The sequence below is a fragment of the Ovis canadensis genome, chromosome 2 (genome assembly GCF_042477335.2).
Source record: "Ovis canadensis isolate MfBH-ARS-UI-01 breed Bighorn chromosome 2, ARS-UI_OviCan_v2, whole genome shotgun sequence".
NCBI classification, from domain to species: Eukaryota; Metazoa; Chordata; class Mammalia; order Artiodactyla; family Bovidae; genus Ovis; species Ovis canadensis.
The window spans coordinates 249,092,774-249,112,744 of NC_091246.1; the positions used below are offsets into that span (position 1 = coordinate 249,092,774).

The 19,971-nt window shown below is 40.3% G+C and overlaps 1 protein-coding gene across 2 annotated transcripts in view; it reads right to left on the reverse strand.

The window, feature by feature from the left end:
• The window catches only part of KDM1A (lysine demethylase 1A), a 62,958-nt gene extending 44,392 nt beyond the window's left edge, over positions 1–18,566 (reverse strand). Inside the window, exons 1-2 of one of the 2 annotated variants that reach the window (XM_069579077.1) lie at positions 17,831–18,566; positions 7,678–7,843 (exon numbers count right to left, since the gene is read on the reverse strand). In XM_069579077.1, the coding sequence (XP_069435178.1) occupies positions 7,678–7,843; positions 17,831–18,190 (526 nt within the window). In that variant the 5' untranslated portion in view covers positions 18,191–18,566. The remainder of the gene's footprint in view (positions 1–7,677; positions 7,844–17,830) is intronic. The other variant, XM_069579078.1, reaches the window with a different exon arrangement.
• Between the last annotated feature and the right edge of the window lie 1,405 nt (positions 18,567–19,971).

The window sequence follows — 19,971 nt, forward strand, 5'->3', positions numbered from 1 at the left end:
TCCCCTTTTCCTGCTCAGGTAGGTTTTTCAGAATTCTGGCTATCTGCACCTTCCTAGGTTATGATTAGAGGCTCCCTCCGTCTGAAGTATAATTTGAGTCTACGATACTATGAAAAACATACAAATTCTTAGAAATAAATTAATCATATGTACTCTTCTATCTTCAAATATCAGAAGATGCTAAAAAATAGCAAAAGTAAAAACACTTCTACTTTCAAATGTTTAAAACCTTTGTGATCAGCAAATATGGCAAAATTTAACATGTTATATCTCAATAGTTGACACATGGATTTACATTGTCAAGATTTGCCATTCTTCTGATGATTTAACATATGAAAGCTTAAAGAATGATCTATCTTGCAAAGAAAGATCTATTCACATTACTGACAATGGGCTTAAACACTTTCCAGTTTCCAAAAGTGACAGAATATATGTCAACCTTGTCAAAACCTGATTTTTTCCTGATTAAAATGCCAATCTAATGCAACTCTAGATTATCATACTAAGTGAAGCAAATCAGAAAGACAAATATCATATGATATCACTTATATGTGTAATCTAAACTGTAACACAAATGAACCTATCTATGAAACAGAATCACAGACACTGAGAACAGTGTGGTTTTTGGTGGCTACCTTAGTGAAGATACATATAACTAAACATATATATATGTATGTATATGTACCTGAATCGCTTTGCTGTGCAGCAGTAATTAACACATTGTAAATCACCTATACTTCAATAAAAATACCTCCAGCAATCCACTTTATTCCTGGTTCAACTCTGTGTTTAATAAATACAAGATGTTTGTACACAAGAGAGGAGCATATGTTCTCATTTGATCCTCATATCAGGACCCATCTTGAAGATGACAAAATCCTCACAAAGTATCCTGCTCTTCTATTATCCATGATCACACCAAATAAACCATGGCAGCAAAAAAGAATACAAGGAGATTATAAAAATAAAGCTGTTCAACTCAACAGATCACTGTTTTGCATTAATAGAAAATAAAGCAAAATAATAAAATAAAATCAGTCATTAAGAAAAGCAGCACAGGGCTTCCCTGGTGGTCCAGTGGCTAAGACTCTGCACTGCCAGTGCAGAGTGCCCAGGTTTGAGCTCTGCTCAGGGAAATAGATCCCACGTGCTGCAACTGAGACCTAGAATAGCCAAATAAATAAACAAACATCTAAAAAAACAAAGAAGAAGAAGAAAAGCAGCACAATCTCTAAAAGACCAAACATAACTTGGTAGCATCTCATTCAAAGGTTCTTATCAACCAAAAGCAGTAAACAGTTAAAAATCAAGGCTGTCAAATTGCTTCATAAAAGCCTAATTTCATTCTTTTATGTTTAAAGTACAACTTCCAAAGTCCAATTTTGGGAAAAACATCTGAAAACAATTTCTGAGATCTCATCAAACTTTGAATATACTTTTGCTGTATTGTTTCTTTATTACTGTCAATTAATATATCTATAAACCTAAACTGGACTGTGAATTTTTTGTAGGACTTAGTCTTCAGCCTTGAACCCTCAGAATCTAGCACCATGCCTGGAATAAAACATTATAGTTTTACAATTAATGTATGTAAAATACAGAGAATGAGCAGCTGCACATTGAGAGAATGTTATTTTGTGTAGAAAATTTTTCTCCTCTATACTACCAATCCCCTTCCTTGTTGGGTTTCTTTTTTTGTTTGTTTGTTTAATTCTTCCAGTAAGTAAAGAAGAATCTGAAGGCTTCCTTCCTTTCCACCCTTTCTGTCTCTACGTCTCTCCAAATTCTTATTCTATAATGTAACACTTAAGGGTATTTTGCCATTGACAATACAGCTATCTCATATCAAGCTACAAATTATCAGAGTAGGGACCATGTATTGGATAGTAATATACATTTTGGTCCATTTTTAGTAATCTCTCAAAATATAAAAATTTTGTTGAATTGATCTAGATTACCTTTTCAGGCTGTGACATTTTCCCCCAGATCTCTAGTAAGTTATTCTGGAGCATAGTTCCAAATCAGAACATTGAAATGATGCTATACCAAAAAAAAAAAAAAAAAAAGGGCAAGAAAATTAATCCTAGGTCTGTTTTCTAAATGTATGCATCACACTTCATATGATAAGAAAAATCAAATGATTTCAGGCACTTAGTTGACACTACAGGCCAAAATGGCAACATAAATAACTCTTCAGGAATGAATTTCCTAGCAACTTCTATTAAATCTATAAAAGAGGGTCTGTTGCTGGGTATGGGGGCTGTGCACTTGTAGGCATGGAGAGAGAAAAGCCTGGGATAAGCCACTAGAGAGCACTTAGAGCACGAGAAACAAAAATATTCACCTGAACTCTGACCATAACTACCCATGCTGCTGAATCCGGCACTTTTACTGATTGTAATCAGTGTGACTGCCTCACAGGGAAGATGACCAGGGCATGTTGTAAACAAAGAAGTATGAAAATATAAGGACCACTTACACATATTGGGACTGACCACTGATTTTTCCGTTTGAACTAAGGTCCATCTTCAGCTCTTCTCTGGTCAAATTTAACTGTATCAAGTTCTAAAGCATTATCCAAAAGATTCTTTTGGATTTTTGCTGAACCAAATAAAACAATTCACCAAATTTTTGGTCATAAATCTTTTGTCATATGGATATTTTCATTATATTATTACTTGTGATCAAGTTTCACTCAGTTTTAAGCTAAGTTCTTTGACCCATAAAGATACATTTGGTATATTTTCTATAAATTTAGTGGGGTTTGGGGGGTATTTTTACTACTTAAGGTTACATCTCCTTTTGTGTGATTTTTAAAATATACTTTCAAGCTACAGCATGATTATTACAAGATCAAGGTCCTCAAATTATTAAAACTACACAAAATTGTTACACCAGTCTCTTGTGTCTCAATGTTTTGTAATTTGCTTAATACCTTACATCTCTTTCAAACACATACACCACACACATCCAAAATTACCAGGTACAATAAAGAGAAATACTTTCCTTTCTGTTCTTACCAGAATCCTTAAACAAGGAGATAAAGTGATTCTTCCCAGTCATTTAATAAAAGAGTATTATAGAGTAGTCACTGACCAGCAAACAATATCTAACAAAACTGATTTAAGATTTAATCAATGGTTAATGAAAGCCTTCGAGTTTCATTACAGAGTATTAGTATAGCACTGAGTCTGGAAAATGGTACACAGGCACATACATGCTGTACATACATATATTTTAAACATACTCCTGATGTTTCTATTGAGAAATTCATTACTGTGAAGAAATCTTAAGACAGGCAACTTAATAACATATTTAAATCTCATTTTATTTTAGAGTAAGTTTCCATAAAAGTCTTAAGCTATATACAACTAAGCTACTTCTAACCTCAAGAGTTAGAGTTCCTAAACAGTAATCTCAAACCCGAGTTCCTAAACAGTAATCCAACACAACATTTAAATCCAGGAACTACTAGTGAGATTTTCCTGGAAAATTTCAATTGCTGAAAAGCAGTGAAGGGGAAAAAAATTATGTTTTTGTATAAAAATAAAAAACAAAGTGCTAGCAAATTAGTTAACACAGTAAAACCTCACTGAGGAATAATCTAAGGTACAGAGAGTAACAATTGACTCAAGAGGGGAAGAAATCTTTTCTTCAACAGAAAGCTACTTTAACAGAGGGGCAATTATTTTAAATCAGTATTATCTCCAACTGAGATTTCACTCTATTTTATCAGAGCTCTACTATTATGTGACACCACTAATAACCAAACATGCAATGCCAAAGGCAATCTGTTCAGGCTGAGTTGCCATGACCCCCCAAAAAACAAACCACTTTTATCTTGATAGAAAAGGTACTAGAAAACCAAATAAAACCATCGTTTGTTAAAATATATTCAGAAGTGTACAGCAAATGTAAAAATAGATGGGAAATGTTTAAGAAAATAAATTAGGTGAATTTTAAACATAAGCAGCAATATTTAGTACGAAAAATACATTTGCCCAAGTAACTACAAGGAACTACATGCCACATTAAGTTATAATGTTTATTAAGTTTAATTAAGTTATAATTAAAAACTGACAAATCTACAAACAATGTTTAACCCAGAACAGAAAGCTTTTTTCCCAACTAAGTTCAAACAAAAGAACCCCAAACTTTTTTTTTTTTTAGTTGGGGGGAAGGGGCACATCACGCATGCTTGCTGAATCTTAGTTCCCTGGCCAGGGATCGATCGAACACAGGCCTGGCAGTGAAAGTGTGGGGTCCTAACCACTGGACTGCCAGGAAATTCCCAAAACCCAAACCTCTTGTTTCCACAGAAATTCAACTTTGATACTGACAGCATTTTTCTTCTGATCTAGAGCCAGTAAACTCAATAACCAAAAAGTCTAAAAATCATCTCTCCAATCCCAGTCTCTTTACTCCTTTACTTCCCCTTCAAATAGCAGATAGGTTGATTTTTCCAAAACATGTTTTTTTGGTAAACACCCTTTACTCAAAAGACCTCAGTGCTACTACCTCTGACCACACCTTCCCAGAGTTCAAAAGACATTAAGTTCAAATTCCTTACCCTGGTAACCAAGGCTCCAACCTCCCTTTCTGGCCTCCTCTTAAAACTCTCCTAGAGGAATCTTCTCCAATTAAATCATTTGACCTACTGACTTCAGAATATCACATTGTGATTTGATAATTAACAAAATAGCTTATTCTAAAGATTAACACTATGGAAAGCAAAGCAAATTTTCTAAACATGTTTAAAAATTGGTAAGAATGAAATGTATTCAAACCTTATATATTTTAAGAGACTAAGTTAACGCCTTGTTGTTCAGTCGCTAAGCTGTGTCCGACACTTGCAACCCCATGGACTATAGCCCACCGGGCTCTTCTGTCCATGGGATTTCCCAGGCAAGAATACTGGAGTGGGTTGCCATTTCCTCCTCCAAGTTAATGTCTAGTTATCACCTAAAATGACCGAAAAGATTTGGCACAGAACCAGACCTAGGGCTTCTCTGGGTAGCACAGTGGTTAAGAATCCACCTGCTAATGCAGGAGACACAAGTTTGATCCCTGCTCTGGGGAGATCCCACATGCTGCATGGCAACTAAGCAGGCACACCACAACTACTCAGCCAGCACTCCAGAGCCACAGAGCCCATGGGCCACAACTACTCAAGCATGCCCTAGAGCCCGTGCTCTGCAACAGAGAAGCCACTTTAATGAGAAGCCCACGCGTCACAATGAAGAGCAGTCCCCGCTTATCACAACCAGAAAAGATGGCACTCAGCAACAAAGACCCAGCACAGCTAAAGATAAATATTAAATCTTCATATATAGATACATATATATATACACACACATAAAGAACCAAACCCACATCATCTCTCAAGACTTTAAGATACCCATACGGCAAAGCCACCATTCATTCCTGAATGAAAACTTAGGTAACAGAACTAGTTCAGATAGGACAAGAGATTTGGAAAACCTAGACAGTTTCTACATACTTGAACTCCCCTGATAATATTTAATTATTCACCATGAGGACCCAAACTATTTCTAAATTCTGCAGGCCAGTAAGTTACCACTACTTTCCCAGGGAAAGTACTTCGCTAATTCACCCTACAGTGCTTTAAAAAATTTAAGTTGTTTTAGAGGAAAGGTAACTATTTTCATAAGCACAAATGGTTAGGAAGTTTTGGCTGTAATCAACAAGCTTCTGAGCACTGAAGATACCCTAAACTTGAGAAGATAAACTTTAACTTTCTCCAAATTATTAAACAGTTTAAAACTTATTAAAACTAAACCGCTGGATTAAAATGAACTAGAATGTAAAGGCATAACAACAGTTCCACAGACCCCAGATCCCTTTGCTAAGATATTTACTTTTTGTAGAAACAGTACCTGACATTTATGGAAAAAGAAAGCAAAATAAAAAACCTCTTTTACAAGAAAGAAAACACTAAGACTTGGTTTAAAATTTTCGGAGGACAAAGTGTGTATCAACTTAACCAGCAAATCAGCTTCTTCCTGGAGACACTGACAACCACACAAAAAAGAGAGGGAGGCAGTATTTGAGATATCAGATTATCTGATTATTCCCAAGTGTCGCATAAGCAAATCTACAGCAAAGGCAAGCAATTATCAAAGTTATAGAAGAAAGGAGCAGAGAGTCAAAGGGAGAGTTGGGAGTAAGGATAGAAGAGGAGAGCGCTAAATGTAAAAGACTAGAAAGAAGAGGAAAAATAAAGCAACAAAAAGGGAGGCAGTGTTGCTGAGGTACATCTGCCACAGGGACATTACTCCCAAAGATAATATGCCACTCCTAGGAAGTAACTGATAAGTCATTTTAAGAAAGTTTTAGGAAAACCATTCTTAGAAAATTTGATTCTTAAGAAGAATTAAACCCAGAATCTTTTTCTAAATGCACTCAAGTTGTATACTTTCATTACACTTACTTATAATTATTGTAAATTATAAATTTTTATTTTTGAATTTTAACCTCAGAATCTGTTTGATAAGCTCTAAGTTTAAATTAACACCTGATTTGTTATACTCTCAAGTGATACATCAGTATTAATCCCTTTTAAAAAACACAGTAACTTCTGGGTATTCATATGACACAATAGAGGAGAGAAACAAACACCAACAACCACAAATAAGACTAAAACAATGATAAATTTCTTAAAGATAGCATGTGTTGATCAGCGTACCTATGAGAGTGATGCAACATACAGCAGATGGGATCTGAAACAAGTACTTTATTTTTAAAAGGTGCAGAACTAAAAGAACTGGTGAGGTGAATGGGCCTGGAGCTGGTACTGCAAATACAGAAAATATTTTAAAGAGAAGAACTAGTAAAAATCCAAAGTCAAGAGGAGTTAATGAAATGCCTTTAAAGGCAGAAGATATGAAATATTAACTAAGATTCTACTTTTGTCTGGTCTTGCAAAACAAAAGGGTATTCCTGATTGGTCTGGGTATCTTCAGCAGGACTCATGAAGGGATGTTAGTGAGAATTTTTAAAGATGTTTGAAGCTCTGAGAACAGTACCATAGACTCCAGCAATCTTTCCAGGTCACAGGGACGATTGTATTACCTTAGAATCTCTTCATAGCCTTTTCTCACAACATTCTTTTGAGTACAGGGCTCAATAACTAAACAATAGGCATTTAGGCCTTTTCTTTTTGACTTTAGACTACATTTTACATTTGTTCACCAGAAAGACCCTCTTCAACACTGATACACACCATGACAGTTTTATCAGAATGTATCTAACCACAAAGTAAGTGGCACAATTTAGCTAGAATAATTTCTGAACCATTCTACCTCTAAATTCTGAATCAGAGTTACCAGTGAGAGGTTTGGTTCTTCGGGTTTGACTTTTGTATGTTTTCTCCAATTGTTCATTTTCTCCAACTTTCCAACTGCCTTACATAGCCATTATCCTCTTACCCTCCTCCTTTACTTTCCTCCTATATGTACAGATGCACACAAGAAGAAAGTCAGTACCATTATGTATGTATATGTCTGTGTGTAAACGTGTATATGCACATATACACAATACTAAAATACATAAGGCCAATAGCAGAGTATAAACCAAAGACATCAAAAACACTGCAGAACGGAGTAAATTCATTTATTCTAAGATAAAACAAAACTGTGGTTAGTTACTACAACTCACCAGATGGTTCCTCGGGCTCACTTTCATTTTCTTCCTCAGGTGGGGCTTGAGGGGGTGGTGGAGGAAGCTTCTTTTCCTTCTCTGCTTTAGCATTTCTCTCTTCTTCTGAATAATACTCATCTTCTGAGAGGTTGGCCAAACTTTCATCCATCTCTCTGTACTCTACCTAGATGGAGATTATACCAGGGAAAGCTAAATACAGTGGACGTCTAAAGTCAGAAACTCAATTTGGAACTGTAAATAAATGTGAATTGCTTTCTATCTTCAATTTTAAAAGGAAATAATCAAATAACAAAGAACAGGTGAGCTCCTAACAGGTAACCGTTAAAACAAAATCTCTCATGAAACAATCTTTTGTCCGTTCAGATTTAGCCCAAACTAACTTTCACATCATAGTATTGAAATTCAAATTAATGACTCTGAGGCTCTCTACAACTAACAACTGTGTTTGTGAGTGTATCTGTATGTACATATATGTTACGTTCACATACTGGAAGTTTCAACAAAAGACTAAAATAATCCTCAGTCAGACAAAAATACAGTCAACTAGAATAACAAGTCCGTCCAATGCCAATCTGTATTTTTAACTACTGTTCCATAGGAAATAGGAAAAAAATAGGAAAGCAGCAAAAGAATTTCAGAAACCAAATCGGAGGTGTGGATGGTGGGCAGGGCATAAAAGCTGCAAATGGCAATAGTCAAAAACAATAAAAAGGTACATTTGCTTAAAGAAACAAAACACTGGTGACTGAAGAGAGTTGAATGATTAGAGCAAAGAATCCTTATGGACACAAACTAAGAAGCAAGTCATGGGGAAATGGAGACTACAAGCCTTACTACTAATTTATACTGGTTATAAAGAGGAAACCCAGTCATAAGTAGGAAGAGGAAGCAGTCCTACTGAATGTTTTATTGTGGGGTAGAGCAACTTAGGATAGCAAGGATTATTATGGATCTCTCTGTTAAAATGTGTAATGTGGTATTACAAACCACATTCAGTTTGAACCGAACTTGTTCAGTTCAGTCGCATCCAACTCTTTGTGACCCCATGGACTGCAGCAAAACAGGCTTCCCTGTCCATCACCAACTCCTGGAGCTTGCTCAAACTCATGTCCATCAAGTCGGTGATGCCATCCAACCATCTCATCCTCTGTTGTTCCCTTCTGTTTCTGCTTTCAATCTTTCCCAGCACCAGGGTCTTTTCAGATCAGTCATCTCTTTGCATAAGGTGGCCAAAGTACTGGAGTTTCAGCTTCAGCATCAGTCCTTCCCATGAATATTCAGGACTGATTTCCTTTAGGATGGACTGGTTAGATTTCCCTGCAGTCCAAGGGACTCTCAAGAGTCTTCTCCTACACCACAGTTCAAAAGCACCAAATCTTTGGCGCTCAGCTTTCTTTATAGTTCAACTCTCACATCCATACATGACTACTGGAAAAACCATAGCTTTAAAAAAAGACTAAAATAGTCCTCAAACAAAAATATAGTCAACTAGAACAACAAGTCTGTCTAATGTCAATCTGTACTTCTAATTACTATTCCATAGGAAATAGGAAAAAACCTTGAACACTGTCAAACCATCATTTTGACTCCCATCCCAATAAAGATTTCAAGAAGCCACAGAAACAATAGCTCTCTATCCTGGACTCAATGAAAAGACAAAATGAATAAAATAAAGAATTTACTGGCTGTGGAGACAGGGCAAGGACAACGTGGCTTCCATATAAAACACAGCTAACTTATTAGGCTTCTGAAATGCAAAATCTGGTGGATCAGAGAAGGTATAATCTATCTTAATTTTTAAATATCTCTGAAATAGCTCCAGATGGCTGGCTGCTATTATCTTTTTTTTTAAATGACATGACCACAGATTTTGGGAGTCAGTAGCTAGGGGGGTAGAGATAAAAGTTTTACTGAAAACATGGATTGGATTAGAAAATGGAAACAATTATGGATAAATTGAACAGTTTTGATGTGCTCTAAGAATCTTATTTAACACATGAATCTACCTATCAAACACTAAACATCGAGAACACAGCATAGTGGAGAAAGTGATTGTAAATGAATCTCTCTGTCCTTAATAAGCTGAAACTCTAGTGGCAAACAAAATAAACTTGATCAGGTAAACATCTCATAGAGATTTTACATTAAAATCTCCCAGAAATGTAGATACTTGGCTAAAGTTCAACATTCAGAAAACTAAGATCATGGCATCCAGTCCCATTGCTTCATGGCAAATAGATGGGGAAACGATGGAACAGTGGCTATTTTTGGGGGGTTCCAAAATCACTGCAGATGGTGACTGCAGCCATGAAATTAAAAGACGCATACTCCTTGAAGTTATAACCAACCTAGACAGCATATTAAAAAGCAGAGACATTACTTTGCCAACAAAGGTCCATCTAGTCAAGGCTATGGTTTTTCCAGTGGTCATGTATGGATGTGAGAGTTGGACTATGAAGACAGCTGAGTGCCGAAGAATTGATGTTTTTGAACTGTGGTGTTGAATTCTCGAGAGTCCCTTGGATAGCAAAGAGGTCCAACCAGCCCATCCTAAAGGAAATCAGTCCTGAGTGTTCATTGGAAGGACTGATGTTGAAGCTGAAACTCCAATACTCTGGCCACCTGATGCGAAGAGCTGACTCATTTGAAAAGACCGTAAAGCTGGGAAAGATTGAGGGCAGGAGGAGAAGGGGATGACAGAGGATGAGATAGTTGGATGGCATCACCTACTCGATGGACATGGGTTTGGGTGGGCTCTGGGAGTTGGTGATGGATAGGGAGGCCTGGCATGCTGCGATTCATGGGGTCGCAAAGAGCTGGACACGACTGAGTGACTGAACTGAACCTTTATCCTATTTGACTGAGGATGTGAGAGCTGGACTATAAAGAAAGCTGAGTGCCAAAGAATTGATGTTTTTGAACTGTGGTGTTGGATTCTTGAGAGTCCCTTGGATGGACTTGTTGGAGTCCCTTGGAGAGTCCCTTATTTCTGACTCTGTGCGACTCCATGGAGTATAGCCTGCCAGGCTCCTCTGTTCATGGGATTCTCCAGACAAGATTACTGGGGTGGGTTGCCATGCCCTCCTCCAGGGAATCTTCCCAATCCAGGGATCAAACCCACATTTCTTAAGTCTTCTGCACTGGCAGGTTGGTTCTTTACCAGTGGCACCAACTCAGAAGACTGAATGCTCTGAACACAAAGGATCGGGAATCTTTTATCCCTAAGTAAAATTCTCTGCTTATTTAACTTGTATGTAGAGTTCATTATGTGAAATGCCGGGCTGGATGAAGAACAAGCTGGAAACAAGGTTACTGGAAGAAATATCAATAACCTCAGATATGCAGATGACATCACCCTTATAGCAGAAAGCAAAAAGGAACTAAAGAGCCTCTCGATGAAGGTGAAAGAGGAGAGCGAAAATGATGGCTTAAAATTCAACATTCAAAAAACTAAGATCATGGAATCTGATCCCATCACTTCATGGCAAATAGATGGGTAAACACTGGAAACAGTGAAAGACTTTATTTTCTACGGCTCCAAAATCACTGCAGATGGTGAATGCACCCGTGAAATTAAAAGACCCTTGCTCCTTGAAAGAAAAGCTATGACAAAACCTAAACAGTGTATTAAAAAGCAGAGACATTACTTTGGGGACAAAGGTCCATCTAGTCAAAGCTATGGTTTTTCCAGTAGTCATGTACGGATGTGAGAGTTGGACCATAAAGAAGGCTGGGCCCTGAAGAATCAATGCTTCTGAACTGTGGTGTTAGAGAAGACTCCTGAGAGTCCCTTGAACAGCAAGGAGATCAAACCAGTCAATCCTAAAGGAAATCAGTCCTGTATATCCACTGGAGGGACTCATGCTGAGGATGATACTCTAAAACTTTAGCCACTTGATGCGAAGAGCCAGCTCACTGGAAAACACAGATGCTGGGAAAGATCGAAGGCAGGAGGAGAAGGGGCTGACAGAAAAGGACAAGATGGTTGGATGACATCACCGACTCAGTGGACATGAGTCTGCACAAGCTCTGGGAATGGTGAAGGACAGGGAAGCCTGGTGTGCTGCAGTCCATGGGATCACAAAGAGCTGGACACAACTGAGAGAATGAGCAACAACAGAGGTTGTTCTATTGTTGTTCTATTGTAGTCATGTATGGATGTGAGAGTTGGACCATAAAGAAGGCTGAGCAACAACAGAACAACCTCTACTGTTGTTCAGAGGTTCTACAACTACTTATAATCAAGGACAAAAGATGTCCCAAGAGGCAGATAGGAGTCAGCAGGGTACTTGTTCTTACCTGTACACCCATGACTCTCAAATTTACATCTCTAGTCTCTCCTCTCCTCCACACCCTCGCTAGAGTGATTCATTCACTTCCTAATCACCTTAAAGCTCATCTTTTGTTTTAACAGTTTTTCCTTATAATTCACCTAGGACACAACTGCCAGATTAATTTTTCTAAATATGTTATATTTCACATAGTTTAACAGATGAATGCCCAAACTGTCTTAGCAGCATAAGAACTCTCTGGCTCTAGCTAGTCAAACTTACCTCTCATCATTTTCTAACATACTAGTCAAAATCATCCCTAAATTCCCTAAAAGCTACCCTCATCTTTTTCTGTAAATCCAATACCTAAAATCCAAAGGACACCTCCTCTGCAAATCACTTCCTAAGTCTTCCACACTCACAGGTATATCTTTCCCTTCTTTAAATTCTCATAGTACTTACCCTTCCTAATCTAGCGAAATCGTCTGGTAGAATTTTCTGTGGTAATGGTAAAGTTGTGCATCTGTGCTTCCAATAAGGTAGCACTAACCGTGGCTACTGAGCACTTGTTACTGTTTTTAGTTGCTTAGTAGTGTCTGACTTTCATGACCCCACAGAGTGTAGCGACCAGGCTCCTCTATCCATGGGATTTCCCAGGCAAGAATACTGGAGTAGGTTGCCATTTTCTTCTCCAGGGGATCTTTCTGACCCAGGGATCAAACCTACATCTCCTGCACTGGCAGGTAGGTTCTTTACCACTGAGCCACCAGGGAAGCCCCTCACCATGTGGCTACTTAGGATTAAATTAAAATTAAAAATTCAGTTTCCTCAATCTACTAGCTGGAGAAGGCAATGGTAACCCACCCCAGTGTTCTTGCCTGGAGAATCCCAGGGACGGGGGAGCCTAGTGGGCTGCCATGTATGGGGTCACAGAGAGTTGGACACGACTGAAGCAACTTAGCAGCAGCAGCAATCTACTAGCCACATGTTAAGTGCTCAATAGCCACAAGTGCCCAGTGGCTACTATACTGCACAGTACAGATCTCTACAACCTAGACACAACTCCATACAACACTCTGACTACAATCCCTCCAACTTATCTTGCTCCTAGAAAAATCTCACTTGCAATTAAATTCTTTTGCCCATTGTTCCCAACATTCAGTTGTCCACTCTGGATTTCCTGTCTGCTTTTCAGACCACTTTCTATTATATTCCAAGCATTTCTCACCTCCTTTTCTCAGCTGGTAGCACTTAATCACTGGGTACCTACTTACTTATGCCAGACACTGAAATAAGCATTTTGTTTACATTATATATAAACCTCATAATGTTATAGATAGGATTTATTTTCCTGAGGAAAGGGAATCAATCACAGGAGGATGAGTTAATTCCAGAAGTTCACCTTTTCCAGACTACTATAAAAAATTCTGTCCTTTCTCAAGGCTCAGCTCAAGGACGCCATTCCTTAAGCTGTGTGTTGTTCCCAAAGCCTCAGTCCAGCCCAACAGTTTCAAACCTTAGTTTGCCATGTTAGCATACACATTCAGAGGTAAATTTACTCTGAAACTAATGAAACCTTAGCATTAGGGAACTTCAATTGCCTGGATTCCTTCCAATACAATACCCTAAACTTAATTTCTGTTACATAATTATATACACATTTACTTCTTTATATAATTATATATTATGTATATATAATTTTAAAATCCCCCCAGAAAAACTGAATAAAGTCCCAAGCAAAAAAATACAGATATATATCCCCTGGATAAATCTCAGAACTCTTGAAGCAAGGCCTATTTACACTGAACTCGGCTTACATTTTACCCCTTTATGGACACTCTACCCCTTGAGGTCTGTTTTCTCTGGCTCCCAAGACTAGCTATGAATACATACGTCAGCTTCCCCAGTTCTTTACTTTCTAGGTGCTCTCCAAATACACACACAACCCATTTTTCTTTTGGGAGCTTCAGAGCTAATCACAAAGGCAAATTAAGACAAACACAGGAGAATTACAAAGACAGAAGTCTTATAGCATGACCCAAATTAATCTACAGATTCAACATGATACCAATCAGAATTTCAGCTGCCTTTTTTTGCAGAAATGACAAATTGATCCTAAAATTTGTATGGAAATGCAAGAGATACATGGCCAAAACAATCTTGAAAAAGAATAGAGTTGGAGAACTCACACTTCCTGATTTCAAAACATATTGTCAACCTACAGTAATCAGGTCAGTGTGTTGCTTGCATAAGAACAGAAATATAGAACAATGGGATAGAACTGAGAGTCCAAAAATAAACTCACACTTATAGTCAATCAACAAGAGTGTCAACCATTCCCAGGGAGACAGAATAGCTTCAACAAATTGTGTTGGGACAAGTAGATATACACAGGCAAAAGAATGAAGCTGAACTTCTACCTAATGCCATCTACAAAAATAACTCCAAAATTATCATTGACCTTAAAGAGTTAAAACTATAAAACTATTAGAAGAAAACACAGGAGTAAATCTTTATGACATTGAATTAGGCAACAGTTCCTTAGATGGAACACTAGAAGCAAAAGGGACAAAAGAAAAAATATTAATAAATTGGAAACCAAAATTAAAACTTCTGTAATCACCATAAATATAGAACTTGAACTACTCAACAATAAAAATACAACACAATTTAAAGCTGAGCCAAGGAGGGATTCCCTGGTGGCTCAGTGATAAAGAAGTGTTAGTCACTCAGTCATATCCAACTGTTAGTGACCCCATGGACTATAGTCCTGCCCAGGCTCCTCTGTCCATGGAACTCTCCAGGCAACAAAACTGGAGTAGGTTGCCTTTTCCTTCTCCAGGAGATCTTCCTGACCCAGCGATCAAACCTGGGTCTCCTGCACTGCAGACAGATTCTTTATTGTCTGAGCCACCAGGGAAGCTCTCAGTGATATTAAAAAAAAAAAAAAATTCCACCTGTCAACACAGAATGCATGGGTTCAATCCCTAATCCTGGAGATCCCACATGCCCTGGAGCAACTAGGCCATGGGCCACAACTACTGACCTGCGCTCTAGAGCCTGGGGGCCACAATTACTGAGCCCATGTGCCGCAACTAATGAAGCCTGTGTGCCCTAGAGGCCATGCTCTGCAACAAGAGATGCCGCTGCAATGAGAAGCGTGTGCACCACAACTAGAGAGTAGTCCCTGCTCGGTTCAGTTCAGTTGCTCAGTCGTATCCCACTGCGCATCCCCATGGACTGCACGACAGGTCTCCCTGTCCATCACCAATTCCTGGAGTTTACTCAAACTCATGTCCATGGAGTTGGGTGATGCCATCCAACCATCTCATCCTCTGTCGTTCCCTTCTTCTCCTGCTTTCAGTATTCCCCAGCATCAGGGTCTTTTAAAATGAGTCAGTTCTTTGCATCAGGTAGCCCCCGCTAGCTGCAACTAGAGAAAAGCCCTTCCAGCAATGAAGACCCAACACAGCCAAAAATAAACAAACAAACAGAAAAAGAGCCAATTATAGAAAGACAACTTTCACCAAAAAAGATATACAAATGGCCAATAAGTATACGGGGAAATACTCAAGACAACATTTTTAGCTTACATATTAAAAAACCACAATGAGATACCACTTTCACACCCACTAGAATGGCTATAAATAAAAAGACAACATCAAGTGTAAACAGGATTGGAGAAATTAGGACTCTCAAATATCGATAGCGGGAAAGTAAAATGATGAGGCTGCTATGGAAAACTGTTCGGCAGCTCCTCAAAAAGTTAAATAGTCCATGGTTGCTAAGTCGCATCCCCTACAACCCAGTAATTCCACTCCTAGGTATCAAATTTAAGAGAACCAAAAACATTCACACAGGGCTTCCCTGGTGGTCCAGAAGTTAAGAATCCGTCTGCCAATGCAGAGCACACAGGCTCGATCCCTGGTTCAGAAGATCCCACATTCCTCGGAGCAACTAAGCCTGGCACCACACTGCTGAGGCTGTGCACCTAGAGACCATGCTCCAAGAGAGAAGCCACCACAAGAAGCAGCCCAGGCGCTGCAACTAGATAAAGCCCATGTGTGGCAACGAAGACCCAGCAGAGTCAAACATAAATTTAAAAAAAAATTCACAGAAAAAACTTCACACATGTTCACAGCAGCAATACTCATAATAGTCAAAAAGTGGAAACACCCCAAATGTCTATAAAATGATGAATGGATAAACAAAACATGCTATATTCGTACACTGGAATATTATTTGGCCAGTGAACTGTTAAGTTCTGAATGGAAGTACAAGGATGAACTCTGAAAACATGCTAAAGCCAGGCACAAAAGGCCAAATATTATATGGCTCTATTTACATAAGCCGTCCTTTTTCTAGGCAAATCCACAGTGACAGAAATGAGTTATTGCCAGGCGGCTGGGGTTAAGGAGGGATGGGAAATGCCTGCTAATGTTACAAGTGTCTTTAACGGATGATGAAACATCCTAAAATTGACTGTTGTGCTGGTTGCCAACTTTGTGAACATGATAAAAATCACTGAATAGACTCAAAAATGGTAAATTTATTGTTTGTGAATTCCCTCAATAAAATTTTTTTAAATCTCATCTTCTGGTTTTCTGGCCACATTATCTATGGAAATAGTAAAATAAAAACCCAGTTGGGCTTCTGCCCTCTATTTCATTTCAGAGTTGGAAGTTGCCAACCTGTGCTTTGGTTAAACCTCCCTAGGGCAGGGTATTCTTGGTGAGAGAGCTCTCACAACTGGGCAATTTATTCTGAGGGCTCTCAGTATGGGCAATACTCAAGAAGCTCCTCATACACACTGAACTGGTACACCCATTTAAATTATAGATATAATATGCATAAGTTACATGATTTACATATTTAGTTACTTAGAACTATATTTTCAGTTTTTTCAACTGTACGGTGAAATCCCAGAAAAGGCCCACGTCTCTAGTCTGCGCTCTAGCACTGCCCCAGTGCGCTGCTCACTGCTGGTGTCCCATGTGGTCTTTTGTTTCAGAGGCTGAAGATACCCTACCCTGTTCTAAGTGTAGGGTTCATATTCCAGTTCCACCACTAACTTAGCTTTCTGACTCTGGACAAGTTGCTTAAACTGGGAGCTTCAGCTTACTCATTCATGAAATGAAGCTAGCAACACCTGCCAGTTACTATTACTTTAACAAACATAAAAATGCTGGTCATGCTTTGAACACAGCATCTGACACCCAGAATTGTGAGCCAAATATTGTCTGTATATACTGTCCTTGTAACCGTGCCTTGACTAATTGATATTAATCAGCTTCCTCATCTGTAAAAATCCACATCAAAAGATCGCTGATAGAATAAAAAGGGGAAAACTCGCTAGCACAGAGCAAAGTGCTCAAAAAAAAAAAAGTTCCTTCCCTCACCCTCCCGATCTCTCCGGCTAAGACAATTTCTATACCATCATCCTACAGCCTCAATGTGCTCCCAGCTGAAACACATAAATATCGCCGAGCAGCTTCCAGACACATCGGTGAATGTCCCAGACAAGGCCAACCACGACACCACGTCAGGGAGCCTTTTTTTTCCCCCAGTCAAGAAAACGAAAAGGTGGACGAGAAATATATGAGTGAAAAGACTCCCCTCCCGGATCCCCCTTTTCCTGGGACGGCCAGGTCCCTGCACAAAGCCGCGTTCACCTCAGGCAAACACCTTCCCTTCTCTCACCCCACCCAGTCAGTCACCCGGGAGGTGGGTGGAGGTCGGCGACCGGAGGTCGGGGTGGGCGTGGGGCTCAAGGCCCAAGCCCGGCTCGCGGAGGTGGGGTGGGGGTAATGCGGGCTGGACAACCTCAGGGGAGCTAGACACCGGGATTCTGTGGTTCGAGGGTGGGGGTCGGGCCTCACCTTCGCCCGCTTGCGCCGGCTGGTCCGTCGCCCCTCCGGTGTCTCTGCGATTCCCGTTTCCATGGGGGTCGCAGACCCAGGGACGGCGGTAGGCCCGGCTTGAGGCCCGGCGGACCCCGGCGGCTCGGCCAGGCCGCCGGGGGGCGAGGCCCGCGGGGGCTCCTTCTTGCGGGGAGTGCGCTCTCCAGCCGCCCCCGGCCCCGCCTCGCCAGGGCCGGACAGGCCCGCGGGCGGTGCGGCCACCTCAGAGCCGTTCTCCGCGCCACCCGCTACCCCCGCACCGGCCTCCGACCCGGCAGCCGCCGCCGCCGCCGCCGCCGCCGCCGCCGCGGCCGCCGCCGCCTTCTTCCCAGACAACATGTCGAGCCGCCTGGCCGCTGACGGCCGTAGGGGCCGCCCGGTCTGTCGGTCCGTGGGTCCCGAAGCCGCCTCGCCTCACTTCACACAGTCCGCGCGCTGCCAACCACCGCCGCGTACGCACGAGCTGCGCGCGCTCCCGCCGCGCCCGGACAATAAGGCCCCGGACGCCCCCGGCCCCGCCCTCCCCGCTGCCATAGAGTGCCGTCCTCGAGGCTAGAGCGGCGCCACGGCAAAGTGCGCGAAGCTTTCCTAGAGCGTCTCCTTAGCTTTCGGGATCTGTCCCCGGACGGTTCTCATTCTAGGGCTTCTGGGCCAGACCGTACATCCGAGGGCGACCATTTCCTCCAGAGACTTGCATGTGTTTATAAATTCATTCGTTCATTTACTCATTCATTAGTTCAACTAGTATTAATATGCTTACTACGTGACAAGAGTTTAATTATGAAGTTCTTGCTTTCAAAGAGTTTACAGTCCAGTGAGGGGAAGACACTGAAATGTAGCTGGTAGATCATCTTATTTACTAGTCATAGTTGTCCTGCTTGGATGGACTGGCAAAATCTTGGAAAGCAAATGAATTTCATGGTAATAAAATGAACAAAAGTTAGGAAATCCACAATGAGTCCAAATGGAATTGTCATTCCTTACTGGACTTTGTACATACTCTTCCTTCTATGTGGACCCCTCCACACACATGCACTTTCACACTTGCATCTTCTCAAACTCCTATGCTCCCCATCCCCATTGCACATGACAGCTTTCCACTCCAGGTTAATTCTAATGTCGGCCCAGATTGTTAGTCAGTCAGTTCAGTCGCTCAGTCGTGTCCAACTCTTTGCGACCCCATGGACTGCAGCACGCCAGGCTTCCCTGTCCATCACCAAGTCCAGAAGCTTGCTCAAACTCATGTCCGTTGGGTCGGTGGTGCCATCCAACCATCTCATCCTCTGTCGTCCCCTTCCCCTCCTGCCTTCAATCTTTCCCAGCTTCAAGATCTTATCCAATGAGTCAGTTCTTCCCATCAGGTGGCCAAAGTATTGGAGCTTCAGCATCAGTCCTTCAATGAATATTCAGGACTGATTTCTTTTAGGATGGACTGGTTGGATCTCCTTGCAGTCCAAGAGACTCTCACGAATCTTCTCCAAAACCACAGTTCAAAAGCACCAGTTCTTCGCCACTCAACTGTCTTTGTGGTCCAACTCTCACATCCATACATAACTGGATGGAAAAACCATAGCTTTGACTATATAGACCTTTATTGGTAAAGTAATGTCTCTGCTTTTTAATATGCTGTCTGGTGGAGGTGGTGTATTCTTTTAATTCTTCCAGGAATACTTCATTGACCTAACAATGAAACAGGCCTTGTGTTCTTCAAGCTTATTTCCATCAGGACACAGAGTTATCATTGCTTTTCTTATAAGTTTGTGTCTTCAAAGTATAATTTTCAAAAAATGATTCTATTTGCATGATGTTCAAGAACTAGTGCAAATGACCTCTAGTGATAGAATCTAATCAGTGGTTGCCTGGAATGAGGGTGGGGTTTGACTTCAAAAGAGCTGTAAAGAACTTGCTGGCAGTGATGGAAATGGTTTATATCTTGACTGGAATGTGTACGCATGAGTCAAAACTCATTGAACTATACATGTAAAATAGGTATATTTTATTTTATGTTGATTGTTAAAGAAGTTGATTTTTTTTTACTAAGTACATAGAAAAAAATCAAGTTCAGGAAAATTAAGTTCAGGGAAACTAAAGCTATGCCAGAAAGAAAATCATAGTACAGC